This window comes from Porites lutea, chromosome 9 (assembly GCF_958299795.1).
Source record: "Porites lutea chromosome 9, jaPorLute2.1, whole genome shotgun sequence".
Taxonomy (NCBI): domain Eukaryota; kingdom Metazoa; phylum Cnidaria; class Anthozoa; order Scleractinia; family Poritidae; genus Porites; species Porites lutea.
This window is the reverse complement of record NC_133209.1, coordinates 24,218,695-24,244,831: the sequence shown is the minus strand read 5'-3', so window position 1 is coordinate 24,244,831 and position 26,137 is coordinate 24,218,695. Positions and strand designations below refer to the sequence as shown.

The window sequence follows — 26,137 nt, the reverse complement described above, 5'->3', positions numbered from 1 at the left end:
TAACAAAATTTGTAAACTATCCATTCGAGAACAGCAAGTGATAACGTTTGCGCATGCGTCAAGCTTGCTGGGAAGCACTTGTTGACGGGAAATCGTAATGGCCGAAGGCTGTGCTGAAGCACTTTCTAGGGAGTTTTTTTTGCATACCCAATCAACAACAGACATGTATTATAGATTAGATACTTTGGCTAAGCCATGTTGAAGTGTCATGTATGGGAGAAGGACCATTTAGCTGGTTAATTTTCGTCCATTTGGCTCCTCTGATGAAGCAGATAAAGCGTTCACGAGGTCGTTTGTTGTGATATGTTGATTTGTTGACATTCAAGCGGTCACGGATTTCTGGGTTACCGTCCACGATCTGCAGAGCTGCCTAACATTTAGGTAAGATATAACGCTTGATTTACTTTGTGAAATGTGGAGCAGCATCATCGAATGTTATGTGTTAAAATTATAGCAGCCTGAATTCAACGTAATTTATGTGACCCTGGTATTTTTGTAGTATTTGACCCTGACCGTACAGCGAGATCCAGTTATATATCCCACACAAGCGACTAAACAGGTTAAACTTCTCTTTCGGTCACTCCGTATTTTCACTTTTAATGGTTAATTCAAAGGGGGGAAGTTCGAGTATTTTGATACTATTTAGCGGCATGAAATCAACAAGCAAATTTCCTACTCTTACAAGTAAGGCCATAGTCGGATGTTTCCTTCCATTTTCGAAAATTTGCTTTTCTGGTTTACATTGGTGCTCTATGGCGATTACTTATTCTCAGAGATTAAGAGATCGAGGCGGTGGATTGTGAAATATTATTTGCTAAACCTTCGTTAAAGATGGACAAATTTTTTTGGTCCTTTTCAACCTTGTTTTTAGATTTTTTGTTAACATGTAAAAGTATATCCCAACAAAATTTATTTGTAAGAGCATTGTTTCGGAACACTCTGTGATTCTTGAATGTTTGATTTTGCATCGAAGGGGGGGAACACTGATGAATTTGCATTTTAATAATCATGCACTGAAAGCTCTCAGATTCACTGACAAGAATTCTCACCATTTGGAAGATGATTTTATTCTGATAATTATTCAATGATGATTTGTTTATACATACAAAATTGGCGCCTAAAAGAATTTTAATGTTATGCTTAAAATGTTTACATAAGGTCTTGAAACATAACAGAAATCAATATAAAATACGAAAATACACATATGTGCATTCTTTTCCCTGCCCTACTATAAAAGTGATTCCATAAGTGTGATTTAATGCAGTTTCATATGACCATTACAATATTACTCCCACCTTGACATTAGCACAAGTTCAAGCGCAAAACAATTCTTGCCCTTGTTCACCTTTGCACTTGCTGGACTGCCATTCCTGTTTGAAGTACAGACAACACTGGACATGAAATCCCTGTATTTGATTCCTTACATTGGCATCCACATAAGAAGTAGCTTCATCACATACAATGTATTTGTACGCTTACAAAAATCATAAATGTTATTATTCCTTTTCTATCCAAAAGATTTCTTTCCTTCTTGAATATAAATTCTTATCCATGACACTTTAGAAATCCTGAATATCTAAAGAGGTATCGCTAGTTGTGGGCAACAACTAAATGCCATAGGGGTAGCTTTTCACTCTCCGATAGAAATAGATCTTTTGATACTCTGGGTCTCATTCAGAGTTTGTGCACATGAATTTAGGAGCACTTGGCTTGCCAATGTCGGTTTGGCTGTGTATACACTGTAGTAGTGTATATAGTCATATATCATAGGCTGCACAAGTTGCAATTTATGTAAAATTGCCCCTGAAACAAGCTCATTGATGCTCCTCGTGTCGCAAGATGACAAGTTATGAAAAAATTTCATTTGCCTTTTGCCTATTGTAGGAGCTCCCTATGAGATGCTCAGCACTAAACCTTGTTGATTCAGGTGATAGTCATTGAGGACAACTGCATCGTCTCATTTAAACCAGTCGCACTTTTCACTCAAGCCATAGCAAAGCCGTTACGAAATGGCGACTATCCGTTTTTTATTTAACCCTATGCTGTCTGCGGAATGTGAAGGGTTTGTCACTCCATCGTGAACTGCATCAAATAGCCTTGGTGCCCCAGAAGACACACAGACAAGCTTTAATTTTAATGAGTCATACATTGGCTCCATTGAAGCTACCATAAACTGAGACTTTATAAATATCAGGCTTTAAGATCCTTAAGTTCTCCTCATGTTGGAATTGAATGAAAAGGAACAGTTAGAGCTAATTGTCTCTTATTTTCAATTTTTTAATCTTCAAATCATAAGAACTTGGCCGCAAACAGATATGGGCTAGTCAAGGGAGCTAGGCCTTATTAGTTATATCTTAAATAATTAACACATGTGCAGTAGAAAATACCAACAGCAAAATTTATGAAAAGCAAAAATGAGTGTAAGCATGGAAGTACCAGAATCAGAAAATTCACTTCAATATCTCAGAGAGAAAATGCAGTTTTAGATATGACTATGATCTTTACTATTTTAAGTATTTTCACTGTTGTTTGCATATTTGCAATTTTCTAGTATGTAGAAGTGTGGGGAGTAAATGAAGGATTTTTCGTGGTTAGGGTTACCTCAATAAAACACATCTGTAATATGAAACATCTTGTACCACACCTCTGTTTTGGCTCATCTAATTCTTTATTTTAGAAGTATAAGGGGTATCTTGGAGTCAAGAGCCTCCATATTACAAAATTGTGCCTACACCCCTGAATAAGTTAAGGCATCACATAGATTTAATAGATTTCATTTCTAGAATTTGGATCTTTAGTTTTATATCATCTAGTCAAAAAAAGGAAACATACAATTTCATAGCCCTGGGTGGGATATCTTTGAAATTTTATCGGTCGCAGAATTAGGGCACTGCACCAGCTTTGGCCACTGGTGGTTAGGATGGGGTATCTCTGAAAAGTAATCACTGGCAGAATCACTGCACTAAGGTTGCACATCTCTGAAAAACAAGGCATTCCTGAAACATAACTGACGTGAAATCGTATTATTGCAAGGAGATTGTCGTAAGAACTGCAGTTATGACTATATTAATAGACTAGAAATTAGAATGTTTTTTTCACACATTTTATTCAAATCGTAAGCGTCGCACGTTTTGTACTCGGTCACAACTTACACAAAGAGATTTTTTTCCCAATAATCCAGTGTTTAATAGAGCAGTTTTGTAGCTGTTACACTGAACCCTATCGACGTGTCCGCGCGCAAGCCAAAACACGAAACAATAATCACTCATGGACCAAAAACCGCGCAAAATTGTGAATGATCTGCGACTTATTAGCCTTGAGACCAATCTCGCATATTACAAAGAAGACTTTGTCTGATCCGCACTCCACAAAGATAGAACAGATGACGGTGGTAATTTTTAAAAGAGGCGCCATTTTTCTTTGCTGCATTCGCTGTGATCCAGTACCACGACAAACTTCCGTCCAGCGGCTTGCGCATACTCGCAACGTTACCACTTGCTGTTCCATTCGAGAACACTTGGTTATGACGTAGCGTAAGTCCGCCCGCCCGCCCACCCGTACACACACTTCATGTAAGCCGATGTCAAATGTCACAATAGATCTTGCACAACTTGACCAGCCTTTCAGTTATGTAAGCCATCCGTATGAGTACGATTAGATTGACAGCTGTCAAAATCAGACATCCGCTGACAATTATCAAATGACCATCTTGCGGGCTCAGATGAAAGGCCAGTCGTTTTGCCTCTACATATAAGCGGATATAATATGTCACACTTACCAATTCAACATAAAAACAAAACTACGCCGGAAAGGGCTGTCAGTCGGCTGACAGTCGTTTAAAGTTATATTGGCAAGCCAAATTAAGGTCCACTGACAGCTGTCAAAATGGGACATGTGCAGACCACTATCAGAAAACTAATAACGTGGGCTCAGGTTCGCTCAGGTACACGATCTGGCATTTTCCACCATAAGCCGGACGGATATGTCTTACTCACACTCGTAGTCTGTTAATTCGAATATTCGCCATTCTAATGAAGGTTAATTGACAGCTGTCAAACTAGAATATACGCTGACCATCATCACTTGACTGTATCGCGGGCTCATTTTTTCTATCCATTGAGGTCACGTAGTTTTTAAAGTTTTCCGCTGATATTTTATTTGATCACGGCCTCAATTCGAAGCCCCATAGTTTAGAAAATCTATCCTCCTAGAACATTCAGCAATCACGTGACGTACACCGACCACCCGACCTTCCGTTTGTCCGCACCACAGGCATACCAATGTTTAATCTCACACTTTCTAGCTAGTTTGGGAACCTGCAACCTTATATTGTGCGTCCATGTTTTGATTAAATGACAGCTGTCAAAATAGTGTTTCTGCTGACCAGTATCGCCTGACCGTATCGCGGGCTCAGGTATCGGCCCACTGAGTTTGAGTGATTTTTTGAAGTTATCCGCTGACAAGTTGCTACTTTTCAAATGATCGTAGGCTTAAGTTCAATTTTTTAAAAATGCAGATGAAATTAGTTGTGTTCATAAGCCGCACTTTTAAAATTTCGAACTGACCACGGACGCGAAAATTCAACCAGCTTTTACATGCAGGGAAGGCAAACGCTTTTGACTTTTCTTACTGTCACGTGTTGATCAAGCTCTACGTCCAATTTTTAGGTTCTGATTGGTCAAAATTTGACAGGTGAGTTCATGCGGAAAATTTATGCAGCGTCTGGAAACTTGCTTACTGATAGCTGAAGCTGACAGAGTTTTGTGTCATCTTGTGATGTTTTAAACTGTCGTTTTCTACTTGATGTACAAAATGAAATACAGCTGCTATCAAGATTGTTCTGTAATTCAAGGCTGGTTTGTTTCTTGCGCTTTTTGTTGACAAATGCACCTCTTGTCAAAGTCATTGGAAATCCGATTTCGGATGGCATCATTTTTAAAAAATGAGCTTACTTGCCCTAGCTTGAGGCGTAAGAGGGTTGAAAAGTCTCAAGCGATTCTGGAACACTTGATGACCTACAGAAGCAGCATTTCGACTGGTAAGAATGAGCAATTATTGTCTTTGATGTGTGTGTGTGTTTTTTTTTTTACGTTTCCTGAAGTATGGTTTATGCGGCTTAAGTTTATACACGAGCAATGATCTAACCTAAAATAGTATCAGGTTTAAAAATTCTTTAGACATTTTTTGACCGCAAATTCAAAGAAGAGGTTCCGAAGAATATTTAGTTATTAATTTGGCTGTAACAGAAAGCTCTGAGCGATTTTCTTGCCTCGAGTTCATCTTGAAAAAGAGCAAACACCGGGAAGCCGGCTTAAAACATAAATAAGCTTATGCTTACCTGACTCATGATTTTCAGAGACACATTTACTTTCAATACTTGTCTTCATGAATGAAAATTATTGTCTCTGTACATGTTTCATGGAATTATGTTTATTTTATTTATTATTAGTAGTTTCTCTCGCAATTTTTATCGTTGTACCGGTTGTTTCCAGTCGAACATAAACATCGCATGCAGGAATACTCTAGGCGCCGCGCGTAAATATCACTCGGTTTTAAAGATTACACATAAAACCATAAACAGTTTTATAAATAAAGGGAAATAAAACCTAAATATAACAAATTCTCTATCATGTTGAAGCGTACATGGTAACTCTATTAATCTCGCTGCAAATTTGGTGCCTGTCAAAAGTGAGAACCCGTTCGGCTGGCCGAAAAGGTGATTTTGGGAATTTTTTTATCGTTTTCACTAGAAGCCTTTAATTATTACCCTGCATATCACATAGGACCAGATTTTTCTAACTGAAAAGTCCCGGTATTATGGAATTCTCTTCATGAAAACGTTTTATAATGCGGTCAATGCTATAATTTGTTGTGCAAAGGAAGCGAGTGCTTTGATCGTCCTGGATATTGAATGAGTGCAATCTGTCTTGCAAAATTGTGAAAAACTGCAGAATTATAGGTTTAAATAGGGCAAAAAAGAACAAATTCTGTCCGAGGCCTGTATGATAAAAAACATGTCTCATAGTACTGTTTACCTGAGACGTGATGAGAAAAAGTATGTTTAAAAGTCTGGTTTACACGCCACCACATTCGTCGCCAAGATCTACCTGTAAAGTAAACTTGTCGAACACAAAAAGTACCGGCGTGATTTTTTATTTTGGCCTCCCTTTTAGACAGAGGAATGCAATGTGTAAATTGGCTGCCACCAAGGACTATCGTGGCGCGTGTGTTTCTTAAAATTATATTTCGGGGTTGTCCAATTATCCATAGTCTCTCTTAAACGGAGCAATGTTGGAGAGACTGGTGAATGCCACATTATGATGCAACAGCTAATGCAACTACAATACACGAATAGGTGTATTTGTTTACCAGGCCTAATCTACTGTGATCGAACATGATTGCTATTTTTGGGTGTGCAAATAAGACTATTAACTAGATGTGAAATTTGTTTCACTCTTGGACTGTCAAATTATTTTTCTCTAACATCACTTAACCTTTGCCTCAAAAGTCACATGAATGTGCCCTGGTCTGTGGATTACAAGTTTGTTTGATTTAAATTATAAATTTATTAACGGGAGCTTCGCTTTTAGCCCTGGCTAAATCTATATATTATTCGTGAAAATTTTGTGTATAATTACTATAGTGCATTCATCAGCATCTGAGTTGCTTATTCGAGGCCACTCTACAGTGATAATGTGCAAAATTGTAACCATAGATTGCTTCTTGTTCTAAAATACACGTATGCTTACAGATAGCACAGGTGGCGGACATTTTGTTCATTTCATTGAAGGCTACGGACCTGGCTGTTCCGCCAAAATACTCACGACCTTTTTTTCGAAGTTACCATTGCTTAGGTCCATGTTGTATAAGTTGAGTGATAAAATATTCCTTGATTGTTTTAGATTGACCCTAATCGCACACTGCTCGAACAATGTAATGACCTCCCTTATGACCCGGCCTGGGAGTTTCCTCAGAATAAGCTCATTCTTGGGGAGGTGCTAGGATCAGGGGCCTTTGGAAAGGTCATTAAAGCAGAGGCTATAGGAATAGACGACTTTAGTCCCAGAGACAAAAGTCAAAAGAAAAGTCGGCGGCGACCTAAAATGTTTCGTCGATACGGAGCCGGCCATGCATACCATGATCCCAGAGGCAGTGCGTACACGAAGACAACTGTAGCTGTAAAGACTGTTAAAGGTAATGTTTCAAGTCAAGAGATCTCTCTTTCAAGTTGTGTAGCATTTACCATGGAGCAAGGATGGCTGGTACCTGTCGGGGGGAGGCAGAGGGAAGAACGAATTTGGGTCATAGTAGCAGCTCGTAATAGGCAGGGAAGGGGACGTGAGGTGAAAGTGGCTTGAAGGAATAAGACTCGGATTAATTACTAAGGGAATTTATCCATACTGACAAGAAGAAGGGGTAGGGTTGATTTGGAAATCTGTGGGTACCTCTGGAAAGAACGCCAGCCATGCCCCTCTACTAGACCCTGTGGAGACTGCGTTTTTTAACTGACCGAGTACGATATTTTGGCACTTCAGGGGGAGCTACTAAAGAGGAAGTAAGAGACCTGGCATCAGAGCTGAAAATTCTAATTCACGTTGGAGAACATAAAAACATTGTAAACCTACTTGGTGCATGTATCAAGCGCAGTAGTATCAGTATCATTCTGGAATATGCACCACATGGAAATTTACTAAAGTTCTTACGAGGCAAGCGAGATGTTTATGAAGCAACCTGGTCTACGACTGCGAGTGACCCAGAGATACGATTGAATATATTAAATCTTGTGAGTTACGCCTACCAAATATCCCGTGGAATGGAATACCTGGCGTCTAAAAAGGTAAAGTTCTCCCATTTAAGGATTCCCGAATTTTTCAAGAAACTTCACTTGTAACAAGAGCCATAATGGCTCTTCGTTGTAATAAACCTTTTTAGCCTTTATGTTTTATTTTCCCATTCCGAACCAGGTGATGGGAATTTGCCTTTTCATAAAATATATGTATACATATGCACGTGGATGAACGAGCAAAGGACATTTCAAAGGAACGGTTCCCTGGGGTACCATCACGTGATCTAAAATGGGAAGACAAAAAAGAAACAAGCCAAAAAGGACTATTCTCCGGCACTTTCTTATTTTCTCCGCTTCGCCTGAAGGAGTTTTATAGTGATTTAAATCGTTCATTCGACTCTAAATCTGTGCCTATTCGTTTGTTTAACACTGGACGAAAAATGGATTTGCTTCTAATTTGCTCAGCGCAAATATGATGCAGATTTGTGCAAACTGGGGAATAAATCTGAGAAAAGGTGGTAAATGCCGATTTTGCGCACCTTGTACACCTGGGTGTAAATAGGTATGCAAATTCAGCATTTACCACTTTTGCCCAGATTTATTCCCCAGTTTGCACAAATTTGAATCATATTTGCGCTGAGCAAATTTGAAGCAAATCCATTTTTTCGTCCAGTGATTTTTCTCGTTTTTCAGTGCGACTATTTGAGACGGGGAACTTGAAAGAAAACTATCTAATCAAATGTTTTTTTTCCTAGACGGACCAATAAAATTCAATGTTCAACAAGATGAAACTGTTGAAAACTTCAAAACCGTTTGAACTTACCTCACCTCTCAGGAATCAGCCCTCAAATTTATGAGAATCTTTTGTTGTCAAAAACCGCCATTTGTGTCTATTTCCCAAAGCCCAGGTTCGAATATTCGCACTGTAAGAACTTATTATTATTAAACAATTTTATGAAAGATTGGTTAATAGTAAAGTAAATCAGAAAGAGGAGACCTCAGAAGCAAAAAGCTCGAGCAAAGGGTTATAAAACGCAACCTGTAGGATAAAAGGTTACGGGAACTCAGAAGCGTCCGCAACAGCTGTGACGTTAAATTAGCCACAGACCAGCGCGAAAGAAGCGTTGACTTAAGTGTCTGTATGGCGTTGGTTGCCTTCCTTCTTGTTTCTGATTTCTTGCTTTGCTTCTCATTATCTTTCATCATCTAGTGTGTTCACCGGGACTTGGCGGCCAGAAACGTTCTTGTTGGAGGAGACTACGTCATGAAGATCGCTGACTTTGGTTTCGCTCGAGATATTTACAAGAGTGACTTATATGTGATGACGAACAGTGGTGTTTTGCCAATGAAGTGGATGGCTATAGAATCATTGCTTTTGAGGGAGTACTCAGAGAAAAGTGATGTGTAAGTACCAGTAACATAAGACAATGTAGGTCAGGAAGCGCCTAGAGCACGGTGTAAGGGGAAGTACCAGACGTAGTCGAGTTTTTCTCTCTCCTTCTTGAGTAGTACAACAGAATAGAGCACAGCAAGGCTTCTTTAATAAATAAATAAATAAATAACAATTTGGAAGTAGCACATCCACGTATAGTGGTTCTTCATCTACATGATTCCTGGTCGAATTGGAATTGGGAAATGTTGGTTTTTGAGGAGAGGGGAGTTCCCGGAGAAAAACCTCTTGGAGCAAGGGAGAGAACCAACAACCACAGGAAACCCAAGCTCACGTTACGAGTGTGTAAATTACCTTTCTCACAAGATAGTCGGTGTCGCGTTAGAAGCAACCGTTGAGACTTTGTATGAGAAATAACAAGATACTGAGGTCTGCGAACGCTAAATATCATTTTTTTTCCCCACTTATTTTTCCATAACATAAATAAAGGAGACTTACCTCTGATGTATTCCTGTGTTTTTTCGTGTGAATTCATCGAATTAGTCGGGTTTTTTGGCTGTTACTGTTTGACCCCTGTCACTCTTTTCGTAATACGAAGTAAAGGTAGCACAGAAAAACAGCCGGCGGTCCGGACCTTCCCTACTTGAAGGCGGTTTGCGGCCCGAAAATCCATCGAATCGGAGATTTTTTCGTCCAGAGGAAAACTTCTATCATCGCTGCACCGCAGTAAACGTTTAAAAGCGAAATAGCCCTACGCATGTTGCTGGAAAATGAAAATTTCCTCGAGCCATGTCCAAAATACCTTCTTTCTCCAGACGCTGTCATAGGGTAACTGGACACGGGGCGCTGGCTCCTAGGTCAAATTTCCCTTGACCGAGGGTGGCATAACAGGCCAGAGCCCCGATTTTAAGTACTTCGCGACTTTGAAAGAAGCGTGCTTCACATATTTGTGGCGGATTAGAATGCTGGCTTTGTCAGAAGCCCTTTGTTTAAAACGTGGCGGGATACTCGCAGCTTAAGGCAAGCACGTGCCTTGTAGCTGTCAACATAATTCTTTTTAATTACATTCTGTCATCATTAACAAAACCCGATACATGTTTGATTGAAAGTAATTGTACAAATCTGGTACCAGACAAACCGCTTTTAAGAACACAAGTTAGTCTACGGTTATTTCTCATTAATGTCACTTATCAAAACAAATAAGTACTTTTAGTATATACTAAAACAGTGGATAGTGTTTTTCGCGCTCTGATTGGCTACTCAATCAGTGGATATCCTGCACTATTCACTGATTCACCTCCAGTTCCTCCGAGCGAGCGAGCGTTGCCAAACTCGCGTAGGTTGCGAGCAAAATGCCTTCCCGTTTGCTGCCGTAACAAACTAAGAAATTTCACAACTAATCAAGCAAGCTATTTCCGAAATACTTGAAGAAGGTGACGAAGTTCGGTTTGGAAGTTTCAACCGGTAAAGCTTTGTCTTTTTTACTTGAATTTATCGATAGAACCGGTGAAATAGTTTTTTGTTTACAAATGCAAATTAAGCTTATAAGTCTTGCGTTACTTTATTTAGTTGACTTGTTCATAAATAAGCTTAAAACTAAATTTAATAATCATTTTTACAGAATTATTTTAAATACAAAATGAATTCACAACTCCTTTTGAAGAAACTTTCCCGCAAGAGCTAAACAAACGCCTTAAAAAGTTTTATTTGTCGCTAAGAAAAAGCGACGATGACCGTTCGGTCATCGCGCGCCAAAATTTTAATCGTTGGCAACAGTAAATGAGTCAAAAATCATCATTTTTGTGCTCAATTATCTCACTGTTTTAGTATATACTAAAACAATTATTCACCTCAGTGTCGGTGGCTAGTATTGGATATTTACCTCGCCGCTTCGCGGCCTCGGTAAATATCTAATACTAGCCACCTCCACTTCGGTGAATAATTGTTATTTATCAGTTTTCCTGTTTCTTTCAAAACATCCTTCATTTCCGGGCGTTTCACTGTAGTCAATGAAAGACACGTTTTAGTAGTGATTTTTTTGGCGGGAATATCTTAATTTCCATCTTTTAAAACGCGACGAACCAAAGCACGCGGGCTACCAAAACGTCAAAGGCACACGATGCAGTCCCGGTGTTTTGTGAGCACCCGTTCAAAATATTGAACGCCATAACTATCAAGTTTTGGTACAACGAGGGTCAGCTAGTTTCTGTACCCAAAGGTCAGTGTATGGACAGGCTATCGAAGGAATACAAGAGGGATACTTGCCCAATGGTTAGCAGGCCTATCTACGGAAATAAATGTCTCTCTGTCTGCGAAGTTAGCACTAAATTTACTCTCTAGAATACATTACACAACCCAATCAGCAACACTTTGCAAGTAGAATTAGCGGTCAGTGTGGGCAATTTATATTTCTAAGGGACGTCCGTCGCACAAAGGCCGAACGCGCGGGGGGGTTTAGTCAATGACTGACATAAGCACTTCCTCGAAATCGATCCAATTAGAGTGCGATAATGTACGCGTGAACTTTGCCTGCAACTGGCAATAAGCTGAATAAACCGGAAGCTGAACACTATGAATAAGTTACTAAATCACGACGCTCAGGTTTTTAGGTGGATACTAAAAATCGTATTTTGTCAAGTACCGAAGAGGTTTTTCGCCCATTCTCTTGCGCAGTTTGGCAGTGATAACTTGAGCATCAGACAGGTCACGCACCGAAAGCCACCATTTTACTCTTCTTCTACCAAACGGTTTTCCTGCGATGGTATTAGTACTTGTCCCCTTGCCGGAGTCTTGCACGAACAAGATACGGTCAACTTGAAGGAATCGCTATTGTACTCGGGACAAGAAAAGGTCACCGTCGAAGGAACAACTAGGGAACTTAAGATGGAGACGTTTTCGGGGCGACGGCGACCGGACTGGCAGAGAAAGCCTGGAACTAAGGCAGCCGTCGCTTCCCGTCAAAAATAGAACATTAAGATCGCAGTGAACTCAGAAGGACGGCGCCTTTAATTAGAAGAATACCGAAGAGGAAAATATGGCTTCACATAAAGAATTAAGAGAGTAAATATTTGCTATGCAGACAACATGTATCAGATGAAGAGTTTCTCGTTTTGTGGGAAAATTATGAGTCCAAAAATCCCGATTTTCCTCGGGACAGTTACGATCCGTTCACGCTAAAAAACATGCGGTATGTAGCTGAGTTCAAGGCAGAATTTCGTGTTGAAAAAAAAATGATCTCCACAGGCTTTCCGAAGCCTTGCAAATTACAGGAACATTAAAATGCTACCAAGGAACCGTATTCTTAGTTTGGTATTGAAATAATTCCTGGGAAATACTTGCATGCAACAACAACAACAACGGCAACAACTGTATTTCAGTATTCCCACGCCGAGTTAGTACATGGTATTACCTACTATTCTATATAATTTTCAATGCGTTTCATTTATACGATATTCTAACGAAAAGAGCGAACTAAAAACACACAATTGAAATATCGGAGCTCATATTTTTTGTCTGGATACTTTTATTTGGCTCGTAGGAAAACTTTGTCCATGTCAAGCTCACTTACGGTTGGCTGTTTGCCAAGTTGGATCTTGACCTGTGACATGAAAACATAGAAACATTCAAGGATGTAAGTTTAGATAGCAGAGCTTGGAAATCGAGCTTGAAATGTGCCTCAAAGAAAACAACGACAATTTAAGATCGATAATCTGCAAAATGTTGGCTGCTAAACGTAACAAACCTGATTTAAATGAAAGTTAAATACTCACGTTTTCGCCACAACGCCAAACAGACCAGTTTCACGTCGCCGACGGGACCACGACGGCAAGGTGGTGAGCACGAGCATGCGCAATATCCAGCAAATGATGATGTCACGTCCGGTTGAAGTTGCCGTCGCCCCGAAAACGTCCCTATCTTAAGTTCCCTACTGATGCAATGCACGAGCTTCAAGCTCTCGGGTAAATTAAGGCATGGGTCCCCAGTGATTCAGTCAAAAAGTGATGGGGGTGGTCTATCTCTGAGCACTTAAGCAGTAGAAAGATGAGACTTTGCCAGATACATACATGTGTGGTTTCTGTCAATTAGCTGATTTTAAATTATGCAAATGTTGTCACGTGACTCCACACGGCCAGAAAACAATAAAAAGTCTTTAAACAAAAATGGGAACACTTTCTGTTGAGAGTTATTAAACCGGACTGGTTTAGGACAATGTGTAATGCAAGCATCTACAAAACTGTGCTTGGCCTTTTTTTGAATTTTTTACTGTTTTAGAAAATAAACGGCTTTTTCAACTAGACCCAGTCCCCCAAAGCAGTTGTATCCCATCTTAACGCCTTCGTTTTTAAATATCTAAAAAAGGCCAAGCACAGAAGTCATATATTAATTGGCCCTAACATTATGCAAGCGGTAAAATAATTGAAGACACACGAAAAAGTGTTGCCGTTTCAAGAACAAGCTTTTTCAGCCGATGGACGTCACGTGACCAAATTTGCATAATGTTTAAGCATGAAATTGACACAAACTAAAAATGTGGGTAGCTGGCAAAGTTTCATGTCTCTTCATCTAAAGCTGTCAGATATAGACCACCCCCTCACATTTGAAGAGAGCAAATTTAGGCAATTTAAGGTCCATGCCTTAATTTTCCTGAGCTGCCGAGAATCGCCAATTCTGGATTACAACCAGTAAAGGAACTCCTGAGAAGCGTTCAAATTATAAAGGAACATTGGAGGCTAGTCAGCCACGGTGATTATCGCACCACGCATAAAGTACAATAAATTTCTTGGCCTGGTCTTTTCTTTGCCAAAAATCACGGAAAACTATCCAAAATTTTTTCATAAAAAAGGTGCCACTATGACCTCTGGAAACTGAAAACTCAATAATGCTATGGTTGAAAGTAGTAATAGGGGTCTAGCAACCGGGTAACACTTCACGGGTAACAGCGGACAGCATTCGTTGTTAAGGACGCAAACATCCCAACAGCCTTAAAAATTTTTTAACCCTAACCAAGTAAGCAAAAATGTTTCAACCCTAACCAAGTAAGTTAAGTGCTTAACCTAGTAACGGTTGAATAAAGGCAGGCAAGTTTGAACAAGCCCAATGACGTGTTTCTATTTTTAGATCCTAACGTCATCCTCTAGATTTCAGTAGAGTATAAAGAAAGCTAGCAACTACATTTTTTCATTCATTGTCAATTCATTGTACTGATCAGAGCTCTCATCATGCCTATTACTTAACCGAGACCTTGTCCCACTTGTGGAGCGAAACTTAAAAACCGAACTGCATTTTCAAGACATAGGAAATATTGCAAGAGGAAAACAGACCCCGTTCCATGTCCATACTGTGAGTCCACATTTGAAAGGAAAGATGATTTGTCAAAGCATCCTCGAAAATTCCATTCAGAAGTAGCTAAGCGAAATGCTAATGACACAGTTGAATTACATGCTGACAAGGTACCCCGCTTGAGTGATGAACATCAGACTGGTGGTGCAGTGACGTTTCATGGTATGAAACGTGAGACCACTGAAGAAGAATCCAAGCATGTGGTGAAAACTTCTAAACCAGAGGAAGCAGATTCAACTCCCACTACATCAGATGAGTACGGAGGTGGACCAAATCCACTCTTTGCAGCGGATGTTAAGAAATAGGGGCCAGCCAAACGATGGAAGCAAAATGCCGTAGTCAACCAGAAATTTATTCTCACGTTACACCAACAACGTGGTCCTGAAGATGGGGAAGATTTGAATATTGGAGCAACACATGCATTGGCTGTGGCGACGGACAATCTCATTGAGGAAATGAAAATACCTGAGGATTATTGGATGACACTCCAGATTGGAAGCCGTGAACATCGTCAAGAAAGTTTGACAGGAGAGACTTGGAAAGTACCAGTGGGTGATTTTACGAAACGTTCCTGGTGTACTCAATCCGTTTTGCAGAAACTTTCTGCCTCCGTTCTATTCACACGTCCAGAGAGAAAATGAGGTAAACGAGCAGGTGGAGGTACGGGTCAAAAGATGTGGGAACACTTGGCGAAGGAATCCAAGTGTGTGAGCGAAATCCAAAATAAGGATGAATTGTGTTGCGCTCGAGCCATTGTGACGATGCGAGAGTACACGAAGCGCCAAGCCGGTCAACACAACACCATTGGAAATATCAAGAGAGATCGGGGGAAGAATTCGCAGCAGTTGAAAGAAGCCAAGAAGCTTCATGTAGAAGCACGTGTCAGTGAGAGTCCATGTGGACTGGAAGACATTCAAAAATTCCAAGACTACCTTGGCCGTAAAGGTTACAGAATCATTGTAGTAGATGCTGTAGGCGGTGGAGTGATTTTTAAAGGCGACACATTTCAAGAAGCAGCAGAGAAGACAATTGCTCTGGTGAAATCTGTGTACGTGGATAACGAGAACGTGGAAAAAGGACACTACGATGGCTTATACAGTATCCCAGGTTTCATGAACCGCAGCTATTTCTGCGATCGTTACTGTAAGGGGTACAACACAGAAGACAGCGCCCATCATAATTGTCAAGCTAAAAACGGCCCTGCATGCAAACAAAGTTCTTCGAAAAGTGAACAAGGATGTCCCTATTTTACCCTATGGTCGAAACCAACAAGAGAACCACGGTGGGTTTCTTAGGTTTTTTGGGTGTCTTGAGGTGCTGTCCATCTCCCTGTCGTTGTACCTTGAGAGCCTCATAACTTTCTTGATCTTCCATAAGTTTTTTCTCTTCGTCGAGAATCATTTGATCCAAAATCACAAATTGTACTTGATCACACGCGGCATTTCACAACAGCTTGAGCCTCAGGAGAATTCATTTTTGGGTAGGGCTTAATGGATTTCATACGCTTGGGAAACGTACCATGCTTGAGATGTTTTCTGAAGGTTTTGATGGCATGTTCACGGTACTTGATTCTAGCTTTAATCGTCATGAGTTTCTGTCGGTACCCTAGCTCTTAGCATAGCTTAGTTTTTTCCGTAGGTTCAGAGACAACAGAGGGTTCTTCTATAGCGGACATGTTACTTGAAGGTTCAGAGACAACAGTGGATTCTTCTATAGCAGACATAACGTTGATGTTACCTCGACAAGATCAGATGTGGAAATGATGTCTTATGGTGATGATTGATTCCATTTATACCCTACGATGAAGTCACATAGCAATGGTGTTTTCTGTGACACAAGTCCCATCAGAAAACGTATAAAAATGAGGTGAGTGTGAATCTAGCATTCATTTAACACACGTGATCATGTGGGTAGGAGGGTATAGTGATTGGATACCAGCAGAACAGCGAGAATGGAACAGAGATTTAGTAGAATTAGAGGCAGAACGTGAGCAGAGAGAGAGCGTCATGAAGGTTGAGAACGAAGATAAACTCTCATGGTTAGAAATGGCGATAGACTATCAATTGTTTAACGCAACGTATACAAGAGTGAACGGAACAAATTTGTATGTAGTCCACTTGAACAAAGTCTCACCGTCAAAACAGAGGACCCGCAACTTAGATTTTGAAGTCGTGTATCCTCTGTATCACGGTTTGAATGACATCATTGAGACGAGAAAAACACCCAAGACCTCGCTCATTAAAGTTGAAACCTCCTCCAGAGAACATTTTGATGTGACCTATGCGTGTGAATTCTCACCAGACCAATGGTCTTATGCAACCATGGATGAAATCAGAGGTTTTAGCAGATCAGTTAACCATGAAACAAGATTTAAACAGAGGTCTGGTCATGAACCTTTCTTTCTATGAGGAGTAGTGGATTACAGTAAAAGTCAACAACTTAATTTGTAACGAGTAGAAAAAGTCTGCGAATAAAATTGATTTCTTGATCTCGCTGTGATTTTTTCTCCGTCGCGGTTTCACCGGCCTACATCGGCCTCATCGTCCTATACCGGCCTACATCGGCCTACATCGGCCTATATCGGCCCGATCGTCCTATACTGACATACATCAACCTGAATACTATAAATAGAAAACAACCACTCATGTATCACAATCATTTTTGTTAAGACATCATTGAGTTAACATGCCCTACAAGTTTAGAGGAGTGTGTCCTATTTGTCATAGACAAGAATTGCTTTACTTAGCGGATCATTTAGGTCAAGTGCCTAACCTATCAGATAGAACCGGTCTGGATTCCACAAACATCCATTCGTTCTTGAAATCAGTCTCTTCACTTAAATGCTGCAGATGAAGCTGTAAATTGACTTCTTGCTCTCGACAGTTACGTCCATGAACACGTCGCATGTGATGTTGTCTGCTGAAATGTCTTTTAAATCGGGCGTTGTAGTACCACCATCTGCAGCATGATTTTTGATCAGCATGGACTGTTTCTACATGAATTTTCAATTTTTGCGAAGAAAAAATTCTTTATGACAAATGGTACATAGAAAACGCATTGGGTTGTTGGAGTGTTGCTGTATTACGTGCCATTGCATATTGTGTTTCCTCCCAAAGGTTAATGGACACCATGGACATTGCACTCGATGTTCTGTCGTACAACACCGCTTCTTACGTTGACAGAAATAGCCTCTACTTAACTGCTTTCCACATGTAGGGCACGCTCGTGGATACGTTATCTTGGGCATGATCAAAATCTGTAACGGCTCTTGCAAATTCAACTCACGGTTATACTCAGCAGTAACTCCCTCTGGGTTCGACAATGACGTCAGCAGGGCATGTCTGGAAAAGTCTATGACGTCAACTCCATTTCCATGGGAGCAGGCATGTTTAGGCAAGTCACAGCGATGACCTCATTCTTCGTGAATCAATGCGATAACTAATTTAAATTTATTACCGTGTGAATGTAGTTGTGCCAGCAACCAGTTATAACTTAGCCAGTCAAACATTGCTAACATGGTTCGTGATAAAGACACCGTCCAGGGGAAAAACGCAAAGACTGGAACAGGGGGGAAAAGCTATTTCCCATACATTCTCTTAAATGAAATCCAAACGATGTTCTCACAACTTGCAAATCGATCAGCAAGGTTCTTGCCAGCGGACTTGTGTACTGATCATGCGCATTACGTTAAAAACCATAGCTCAAAGGTCTTTAGAAGAAACAAAAGGATGGCGGTCGAAGTCGGGAATGTTTCTCGCTATTATATTTTGGTAATTCGCAATTTTATTGATTTTATGTTGCTTTTCAGACATAGTGTGTGGTTTTCTTTTTCTGTTAAACAATTTCCCTCAGCAGAGTTTGGAATATGCAACATATAGCTCCGTATAGCTGAAAAGAATCGCGGAAGAGTTGAGAGCAGTGTTTTGCTGCAAACCTTAGGAAAGTTAAAGTCGCTTCAAGGTAAAGAGCTTTCAGTAGTAGTTGTGATTTGTTTATAAGGATCGTTTTGAATTTTAACGTTGGATTCAAGGTGTTGACTGATCGTAAAAAACGACGTGAAATGTTATGAAGTGTGATTGTTTATTCAGTTATGATATGTAGAGCTGTAAGCTCGTATTGATAAAGCTCTCTGAATTTACTTGCTTCCGATAAATTTGACACTTTCTCCAGTAATTTTTATCAGCATCAAGTTATCCTTGCCCTACAAAAATGATGTAACCTATAAATCGATCGAGCGCGTTGTTGTTGGTTAAGATCTATTAAAAACGGTTGCGTTTTAGTTTCCCCCGCAATTTCAGCACCGAAAGACAAATACGATATGCAAGAAAAACAAAGATGCATGATATTATTTTTTTTTTCAATTTTTGAAACATTTCTGATTTCCTCTGCCGGTTCGCTTCTTGCTTCTAAAAAGCCTAAAAATATTTACTGTGGGAAAAATACTGCGATTATCCGCTGACCACGACGCAGGGTAACCGCTTTGCAAGTTGTGAGACCATCGTTTCTCGGTCCCAGACCTTGTCCCCCCCCCCGCCCCCCCTGGACTGGAATATTGGTTAACACACCCAAACATCTTGTTAACGGGGAGCACTATACATTCCACTCCTTGAAGGGAAATAAAACAGCGTGTTTTCATCGAATAGCTATGACTTGTAATCCATCGTTGAAGTGCTCGTAATAAAGCATCACTCATAAACATCAACAAACTCTCATTCCATGCGGGGATTCGGTGCTGATGAACCGTGAGATCTAATTGAATTTCCTCTACACCATCATTATTTCCCACCACACGGTCATATAATTCCGTCAGCTCAACTGAAATCACGGAATTATAAATATTATATCAGTGGGAACTCAGCAGGCGTTTTTCCTGCCAATATGAAACTTGTTCCAAATCTTGCATAGAAACAGACTGTATTTTGACTGTCTTGAACACACCACTGTGATGTGTTTTATGATTGAAATGAACGGTGTCAGCAGATTTTGTTCGCACTCGTGCCCAGTCCCTCTCCTAGCTGGGGTTAAACCCCATTCCCTCGGGGCTAGGGTTAGGTGTTAGGGTTAGGTTTTAGAGTTAGGTTAGGGTTAGGGTTAGGGTTAGGGGTTAGGATTTTAACATTGACCTCGACTGATTAGGTTTAAGGGATTTGGAAGGGTTTGGAAGTTTTTACCATCATTGTCATTGAGATCTTTGAGTTTCGTTCTGAGGGGTTAGGGTAATTCACGTCTCAAAACGCAAGCTTTTGTAACTGTAACAAACACTTTTATTGATGGGTTGGCGCCTCCATGCTACCTTACCCTACGTAAAACTTACATCAAATGAAATCGTTAAAGCTATCCTACTGAAAAAATACAGCCATTCTCTTAAAGTCTCACATAGCCATAGGGGTATGTGATGCCTGTGCTTTTTTCTACGACACGTTTGTCCCATTTGACACCGAAGACTTTGACTAAATCTTTTAAGCTGACAGTTTCATAAGTGCTATCTGGCACAAAATGATCTTTAATGTCAATGTTCATTAATCGTCTAAATTGCAAAGGATTTGCCAGTTCCTGTTGGATGTGCTGTATCATTGAATCACAGTTCAAAACTTGATTTATTTCAAAAGAGCTCTTGGTTCCCTTGTTCTTGCATTCCTTTTTATTGCCGTACGTTTTATAGCAATAGGATTTTGGTCCTGCCGATCCAAACACCATAATAGGATCCCCACCGAGTTCGTCTGTCATCTCACCTAAAAAGATTCCTGTAGGAATAAATGGCTCTCCTTGTTTCCAGCGGTAGATGACTGAGTCCGTGTCATAATACAGCACTTGTTCTCCTAACTTTTCCAATTCTGCATACAGCTTTAGACGTGCCAAAGCGGTTGTGAAACACGCAATAAAAATGTTGGTTTTCCCAGCTCTTTCACATGCATCTTTTTTTTTCTTCACCACGCTGGCTTCCATTATATCCTCGTTAAAGATACACACATCCTTTATCACCAATGACTCATCCTGAATCGGTTTTTGCCTCACGTTTTCATCCTAGATGGCTATCGTTTGAACCCTGTGGTCGTTTTCACCAAATTTGCCCCAGAAGCTAGAAAGATATAAAAGGAAAGACAGATTCAATGTGTGTTTACCTAAGACTGTTTCACTGTTGCATTCCTAGGACACTGCAATAACAACTACCTGTTGAGCATAAGCTTTGCCAGTTGTTTTCTCCCTGGATTTTTCTCAATATTTTCCAACTTGATTCCCTCTTGCGCTTCGCAATCTTTGACAAACTGGTCTTTCTTTTCCAGTGTGTCACAATGGTTAGGCCATCCACTTGCCTCGGTCTTACGCTTTAACCATGTGTTGACATACGGTGAAAATAAACCATTTCTCCTTTGGTCCTCTGGGAAATGCCACACCTCATGGATTTTTTGGATCTTGTACCCCTTTTCAACGGCTTTTTCGAATTCTGGTGTACACCAGGTCCCTCTTATTACACGTTCCTCTTCAGCGTGTTAGCAGAAGTTGGTTCGTTCATGCTATGGTCTTTCCAATTGGTCCTCCACACACTTTACACAAAGGGGAAAAATCAGCTTTCCATTCAATTTTACAGGCAGTACCGGATGTAGAATCGTTTCTGGAGCGAGCACATCTACCTTGGCAATTCCAAAGTAATCTTGCATGTTTTGACTCTCTGGGTCGACAATGATCTGTGGATGGCCTATTGGGTAAGTACCGTACTTATTGATCGTTGGCTACAAACTTGTGAAATCTTCATATAGAAACTGCTCGTTTTCTTCCGCTTTGATAGCATTTGCCCATTCCAGTTCGTCCACCATAGAACGCATCTCTTGGGTCCAAGGGGAAAACCCAGGTCATGTTGTTCACTAAATCTTGTAGTTCTTCATTGTGTTTTAATTCTTTCTTAAACGTACACTCCCACATCTCTACCACGGCGTATCCCGCTGCTCGTATCAAGCGAGTTTTCTGCTCTGTGGCTTGATGTATTTCCTCCACAGTTCGATCTGGATGATGGAACGTCTTCACATGTCTGGTGTTAGGTTTACAATTCTCGCAGCCATGAAACTCACAGCCGTGAAATTCGTAGACTGTTTTGGTGATGGGATCATAACCGTCCACTTTCACTTTTCCCCTCTTTACTTGGATCACTTGTTCACCCCCGTTGCGAGCGTGTTTGATTCTGTTTCCACCAAGTTGTTTGTCTTGGTGATACAGCCACTGAAATGCTACTTTACTTTGGTTTGTTTTTAACCCACCCCATCCACGTAATGGTTCCGCTGCAATTGTTTTTGGCTCCATCTGGTGGCCTCGCCAGAAATAGTGTGTGGTAGAAGCAATAGTAATACATTGGGTTAAGGGGTTAAACCCCGCATCCTGCATTGTATCTTCAGCAAATTTCAGACATCCTTCTTTCACGACTTTAACGTCGCTTTTGCAATATTCTAACATTTCTGATTGGAAGTTCCAAATCTCCTTTTACCACCTGCTCTGCATGCCACTTTTCACATTCTTTTTTCTTCTCCTCATCCATATGCTGTAGTTCGTGGAACTTTAGATCTGGAATCTGTCCTTCATACTGCAAATGTTCGAACTTGGAAAACTTGTGTGGGAAGAATCCTTTTTCAGCTCCACCAGTGCAAACGTTTTGGTAAAATTTGCCAGAGGCATGTTCAGGAGGGATAGGGAATCTTTGAAGATGAGGTTCTTGTGTTTGAAATGTAGCATCTTGGTCCCTGTGCCCATGATGTCGGACACTTTAAAGTTCAACTTGTACAAACTGTTCATGATAAAGACGCCATCAAATCCCTTAAGGTTGTGGAAGAAAATATGAAATTCCTGAACCCCTCCGTCTTTTTTTCTCCTTTTTAGCCCATTGCAACAACGTTTGAATAAACAGATCCACACAATTGGTTCCCTAGTGATAAAAAATCGTTTGGCTATACCCACGTGTATAACAGATCAGAATTGGGATGAATGTATTCGTGCTATCAAGGATACACTGAATATCTGCACACACGAGACACCAGGCAATCTTTACACTTACGGTACTGATCACATACGCTCTTCATCTCCACAATGGAGGGTAGTTCCTCCTCCAGGTCTTGCTCCAATTTCCCTTTCATTTTCTCCAAATCTTTGTCGACAGTCTCATATTGTATGAGATGGTTTGCAAAACACGTCTCCCATAAAATTCACGTGTACACACTTTACAGCTTCTGTCTGGTTTCGACCATAGGGTAAAATCGGAACATCCTTGTTCACTCTTCAAAGAACTTTGTTTGCATACAGGGCAGCTTTTACCTTGACAATTATGATGGGTGCTGTCTTCTGTGTTGTACGCCTTACAGCAACGATCGCAGAAACAGCTGCGGTTCATGAAACCTGGGATACTGTATAAGCCATCATAGTGTGCTTTTTTTCACGTTCTCGTCATCCACGTACACAGATTTCACCAGAGTAATTGTCTTCTCTGCCTCTTCAAATGTGTCGCCTTTAAAAATCACTCCACCGCGTACAGCATCTACTACAATGATTCTGTAACCTTTAGGGCCAAGGTAGTCTTGGAATTTTTGTTTTGAATCTCTTCCAATTCACATGGACCCTCACTGACACGTGCTCCTACATGGAGCTTGTTGGCTTCTTTCAACTGCTGCAAATTCTTCCCCCGATCTTTCTTGATATTTCCAAAGGTGTTGCGTTGACCGGCCTGGCGCTTCGTGTACTCTCGCATCGTCACAATGGCTCAAGCGCAACACAATTCATCCTTATATTTGATTTCGCACACACACTTGGATTCCTTCGCCAAGTGTTCCCATATCTTTTGACCCGTACCTTCACCTGCTCGTTTACCTCATTTTCTCTCCGGACTTGTGAATAGAACGGAGGCAGAAAATCCAATATCATTGGTAATAAACTGTCCACTGTTTAACACATTGGAAAGTTTCTGCAAAACGGATTGAGTATACAAGGCACGTTTCGTGAAATCATCCACTGGTACATCCAAGTCTCTCCTGTCAAACCTTCTTGACGATGTTCACGGCTTCCAATCTGGAGTGTCATCCAATAATCCTCAGGTATTTTCATTTCCTCAATGAGATTGTCCGTCGCCACAGCCAAATCATGTGTTTTTTTTTTTTAAATATAATTCTTTATTGAAACAAATTGATATTAATACAACAAATTAGTTACTTACCTACATAATTATAATGTTACAACTAATATTACTAATACTAATAATATAATACAAAAAAAACCAATATCACTAACAATAGATGGTAACCAAAAAAAAAAAAAGAAAAAAAAAACAAAATTCAAACAAACTAGAAATGTGGATGCTTATTAAAACCTTTAAATAGTTAAGCATTTACAAGAGGCGACACTATCCACTTAGCTTCAAAGAAATCCTTTGTTTTTTTACTATGCAGACTTATATATTTTTCCGTTTCATATTTTACAGCAATTTTCTTTTTAAATCCATATATATTCGGAAGAATTTGACTTCTTCTACAATCCCACAAGTACAATTTCCCAATCATAATTAGATAGTTTAGAAGCTTAGCAGAAGGGGAGTTTTGTCGTATCATTCCAACTAAAACATCTGGCAACGAAAGTCGAATGTTTTCCTTTAAAAGTTGGTGCCAGAATACTTCGAAGTCACGCCAGAAATCTACCGAGGAAGGACAGAGATATAGGAAGTGATATAGCGTTTCTGGTTCAGATGAACAAAATGAACACGAGTCATTCAATTTAAAGCCAATTTTGTAAAGTTTAGCATTAGTATAGAGAATGGAGTTAAGAATTTTGTATTGAAATGCCCTAACATATGCTTCAAGAGCAACACTATGCGGGATCATAAAAATTTGTTTAACTTCCTCGGGTGTGAAATGAAATTCATTTTGCAGCTTGTTTACATTAGTTGAAAAAAGAGCCTTTCTGCTTACAAGTAAAGTGTAATAGTCTTTAGATTTCTTCTTTGTGACATCAAATATATTATCGTCAATTTTTAGAGAAAGTTCACCTGTTGTTGATTTACGAGTACAATTTTTTAAAATGGAAGGAATGGAGTGTCGAAGACCTGCCCAAACTAAAAAATTAGTTTTAGAAATCCTGTTAGAAACTAAGGAAAAGGAATCTTTGTTATTTAAGTCAAAGGATAGATCGCTGATGTGAACTACACCAGCTTCGAAATAACTTTTATAATAAACTGTTTTATTATTAATGAGTATTTGTTTGTTATTCCAAAGAATATAACGCCAGTCTTTTTCTGAAGAGAACGTATCTCTAAATTCTGATCACCACTGCAGTAATTCTAGATAGAATAGAGAAATATTCAGTGGAAGGATACTAACATCATAGTTGCAATGAAACAAGAAAAGGCCGCCAAAGCGTTCTAGATGATGTGTCAGATACCTTATCCAGGTGCCATCATTTGAGCTAGCTATTCTTTTTAGCCATGCCAATCTAAGCGATATTATCATGCTATCAAAATCAATCATCTTTAATCCTTCGTTGGAGTATTCATTTATCGCCGATCTGCGTGTGACTTTATCACGACCATTCCATAAGAATTGAAATAATAACTGGTTTAACTGACTTACAAATTCTTTTGGGGTAGGTATTAAAGATGACACATAAACAAATTTCGGGATTAATAGAGATTTGATAAGTGTAATTTTGCCATAAATAGAAAGTCCTCTAGAGGACCAAATTCTAGTCAGGTTTTTAATACTGTCTAATCTTTCTATGAAATTCTTTTCAAGAAGCAATTTTTGATCATACGTGTAATAAATTCCTAAAGCCTTTATCGGTTCGTTAGGCCATTTAATTCCAAAAGGCTGTGCTTTGCAGTTCCTTGAAAAACCTATCCACATAGCTTCCGTTTTGGAACAATTAATCTTTAAGCCAGAGACAATCTTGAAATCATCTAACAGCCTAAAAAGAGCAGTAGCAGAGCTTGTGTCGGCAAGTATTGCTGTCGTATCATCTGCGTATTGAAGAATTTTTGTCTCCTCACTCCCAATAGAGATACCTTTGATATCTTTATTTTGTCGAATCGCAATTGCTAATGTTTCTATAGTAACTACAAAGAGGTAAGGAGAGAGCGCCAAATCATGTGTTGCTCCAATATTCAAATCTTCCGCATCTTCAGGACCACGTTGTTGGTCTAACGTGAGGATAAATTTCTGGTCGACTACGGCATTTTGCTTCCATCGTTTGCCTGGCCCCAGTTTCTTAACATCCGCTACAAAGAATGGATTTGGTCCACCTTCGTACTCATCTGATGTAGTGGGTGTTGAATCTACTTCGTCTGGTTTAGAAGCTTTCACCACATGCTTGGATTCTTCTTCAGTGGTCTCACGTTTCATACCACGAGTCGTCACTGCACCACCAGTCTGATGTTCATCACTCAATGCGGGGTACCTTGTCAGCATGTAATTCAACTGTGTCATTAGCTTTTCGCTTAGCTACTTCTGAATGGAATTTTCGAGTATGTTTTGACAAATCATCGTTCCTTTCAAATGTGGACTCACAGTATGGATATGGAACAGGGTCTGTTTTCCTCCCGCAATATTTCCTGTCTTGAAAATGCAGTTCGGTTTTTAAGTTACGCTCCACAAGTGGGA

General features: G+C 40.0%; 1 protein-coding gene across 1 annotated transcript in view; it reads left to right on the top strand.

Annotated features, from left to right (window-relative positions):
- The window catches only part of LOC140949083 (fibroblast growth factor receptor 1-like), a 48,294-nt gene that overhangs the window by 462 nt on the left and 21,695 nt on the right, over positions 1 to 26,137 (top strand). Inside the window, exons 2-4 of the mRNA XM_073398326.1 lie at positions 6,903 to 7,194; positions 7,536 to 7,837; positions 8,997 to 9,190. Of these exons, the coding sequence (XP_073254427.1) occupies positions 6,903 to 7,194; positions 7,536 to 7,837; positions 8,997 to 9,190 (788 nt within the window). The remainder of the gene's footprint in view (positions 1 to 6,902; positions 7,195 to 7,535; positions 7,838 to 8,996; positions 9,191 to 26,137) is intronic.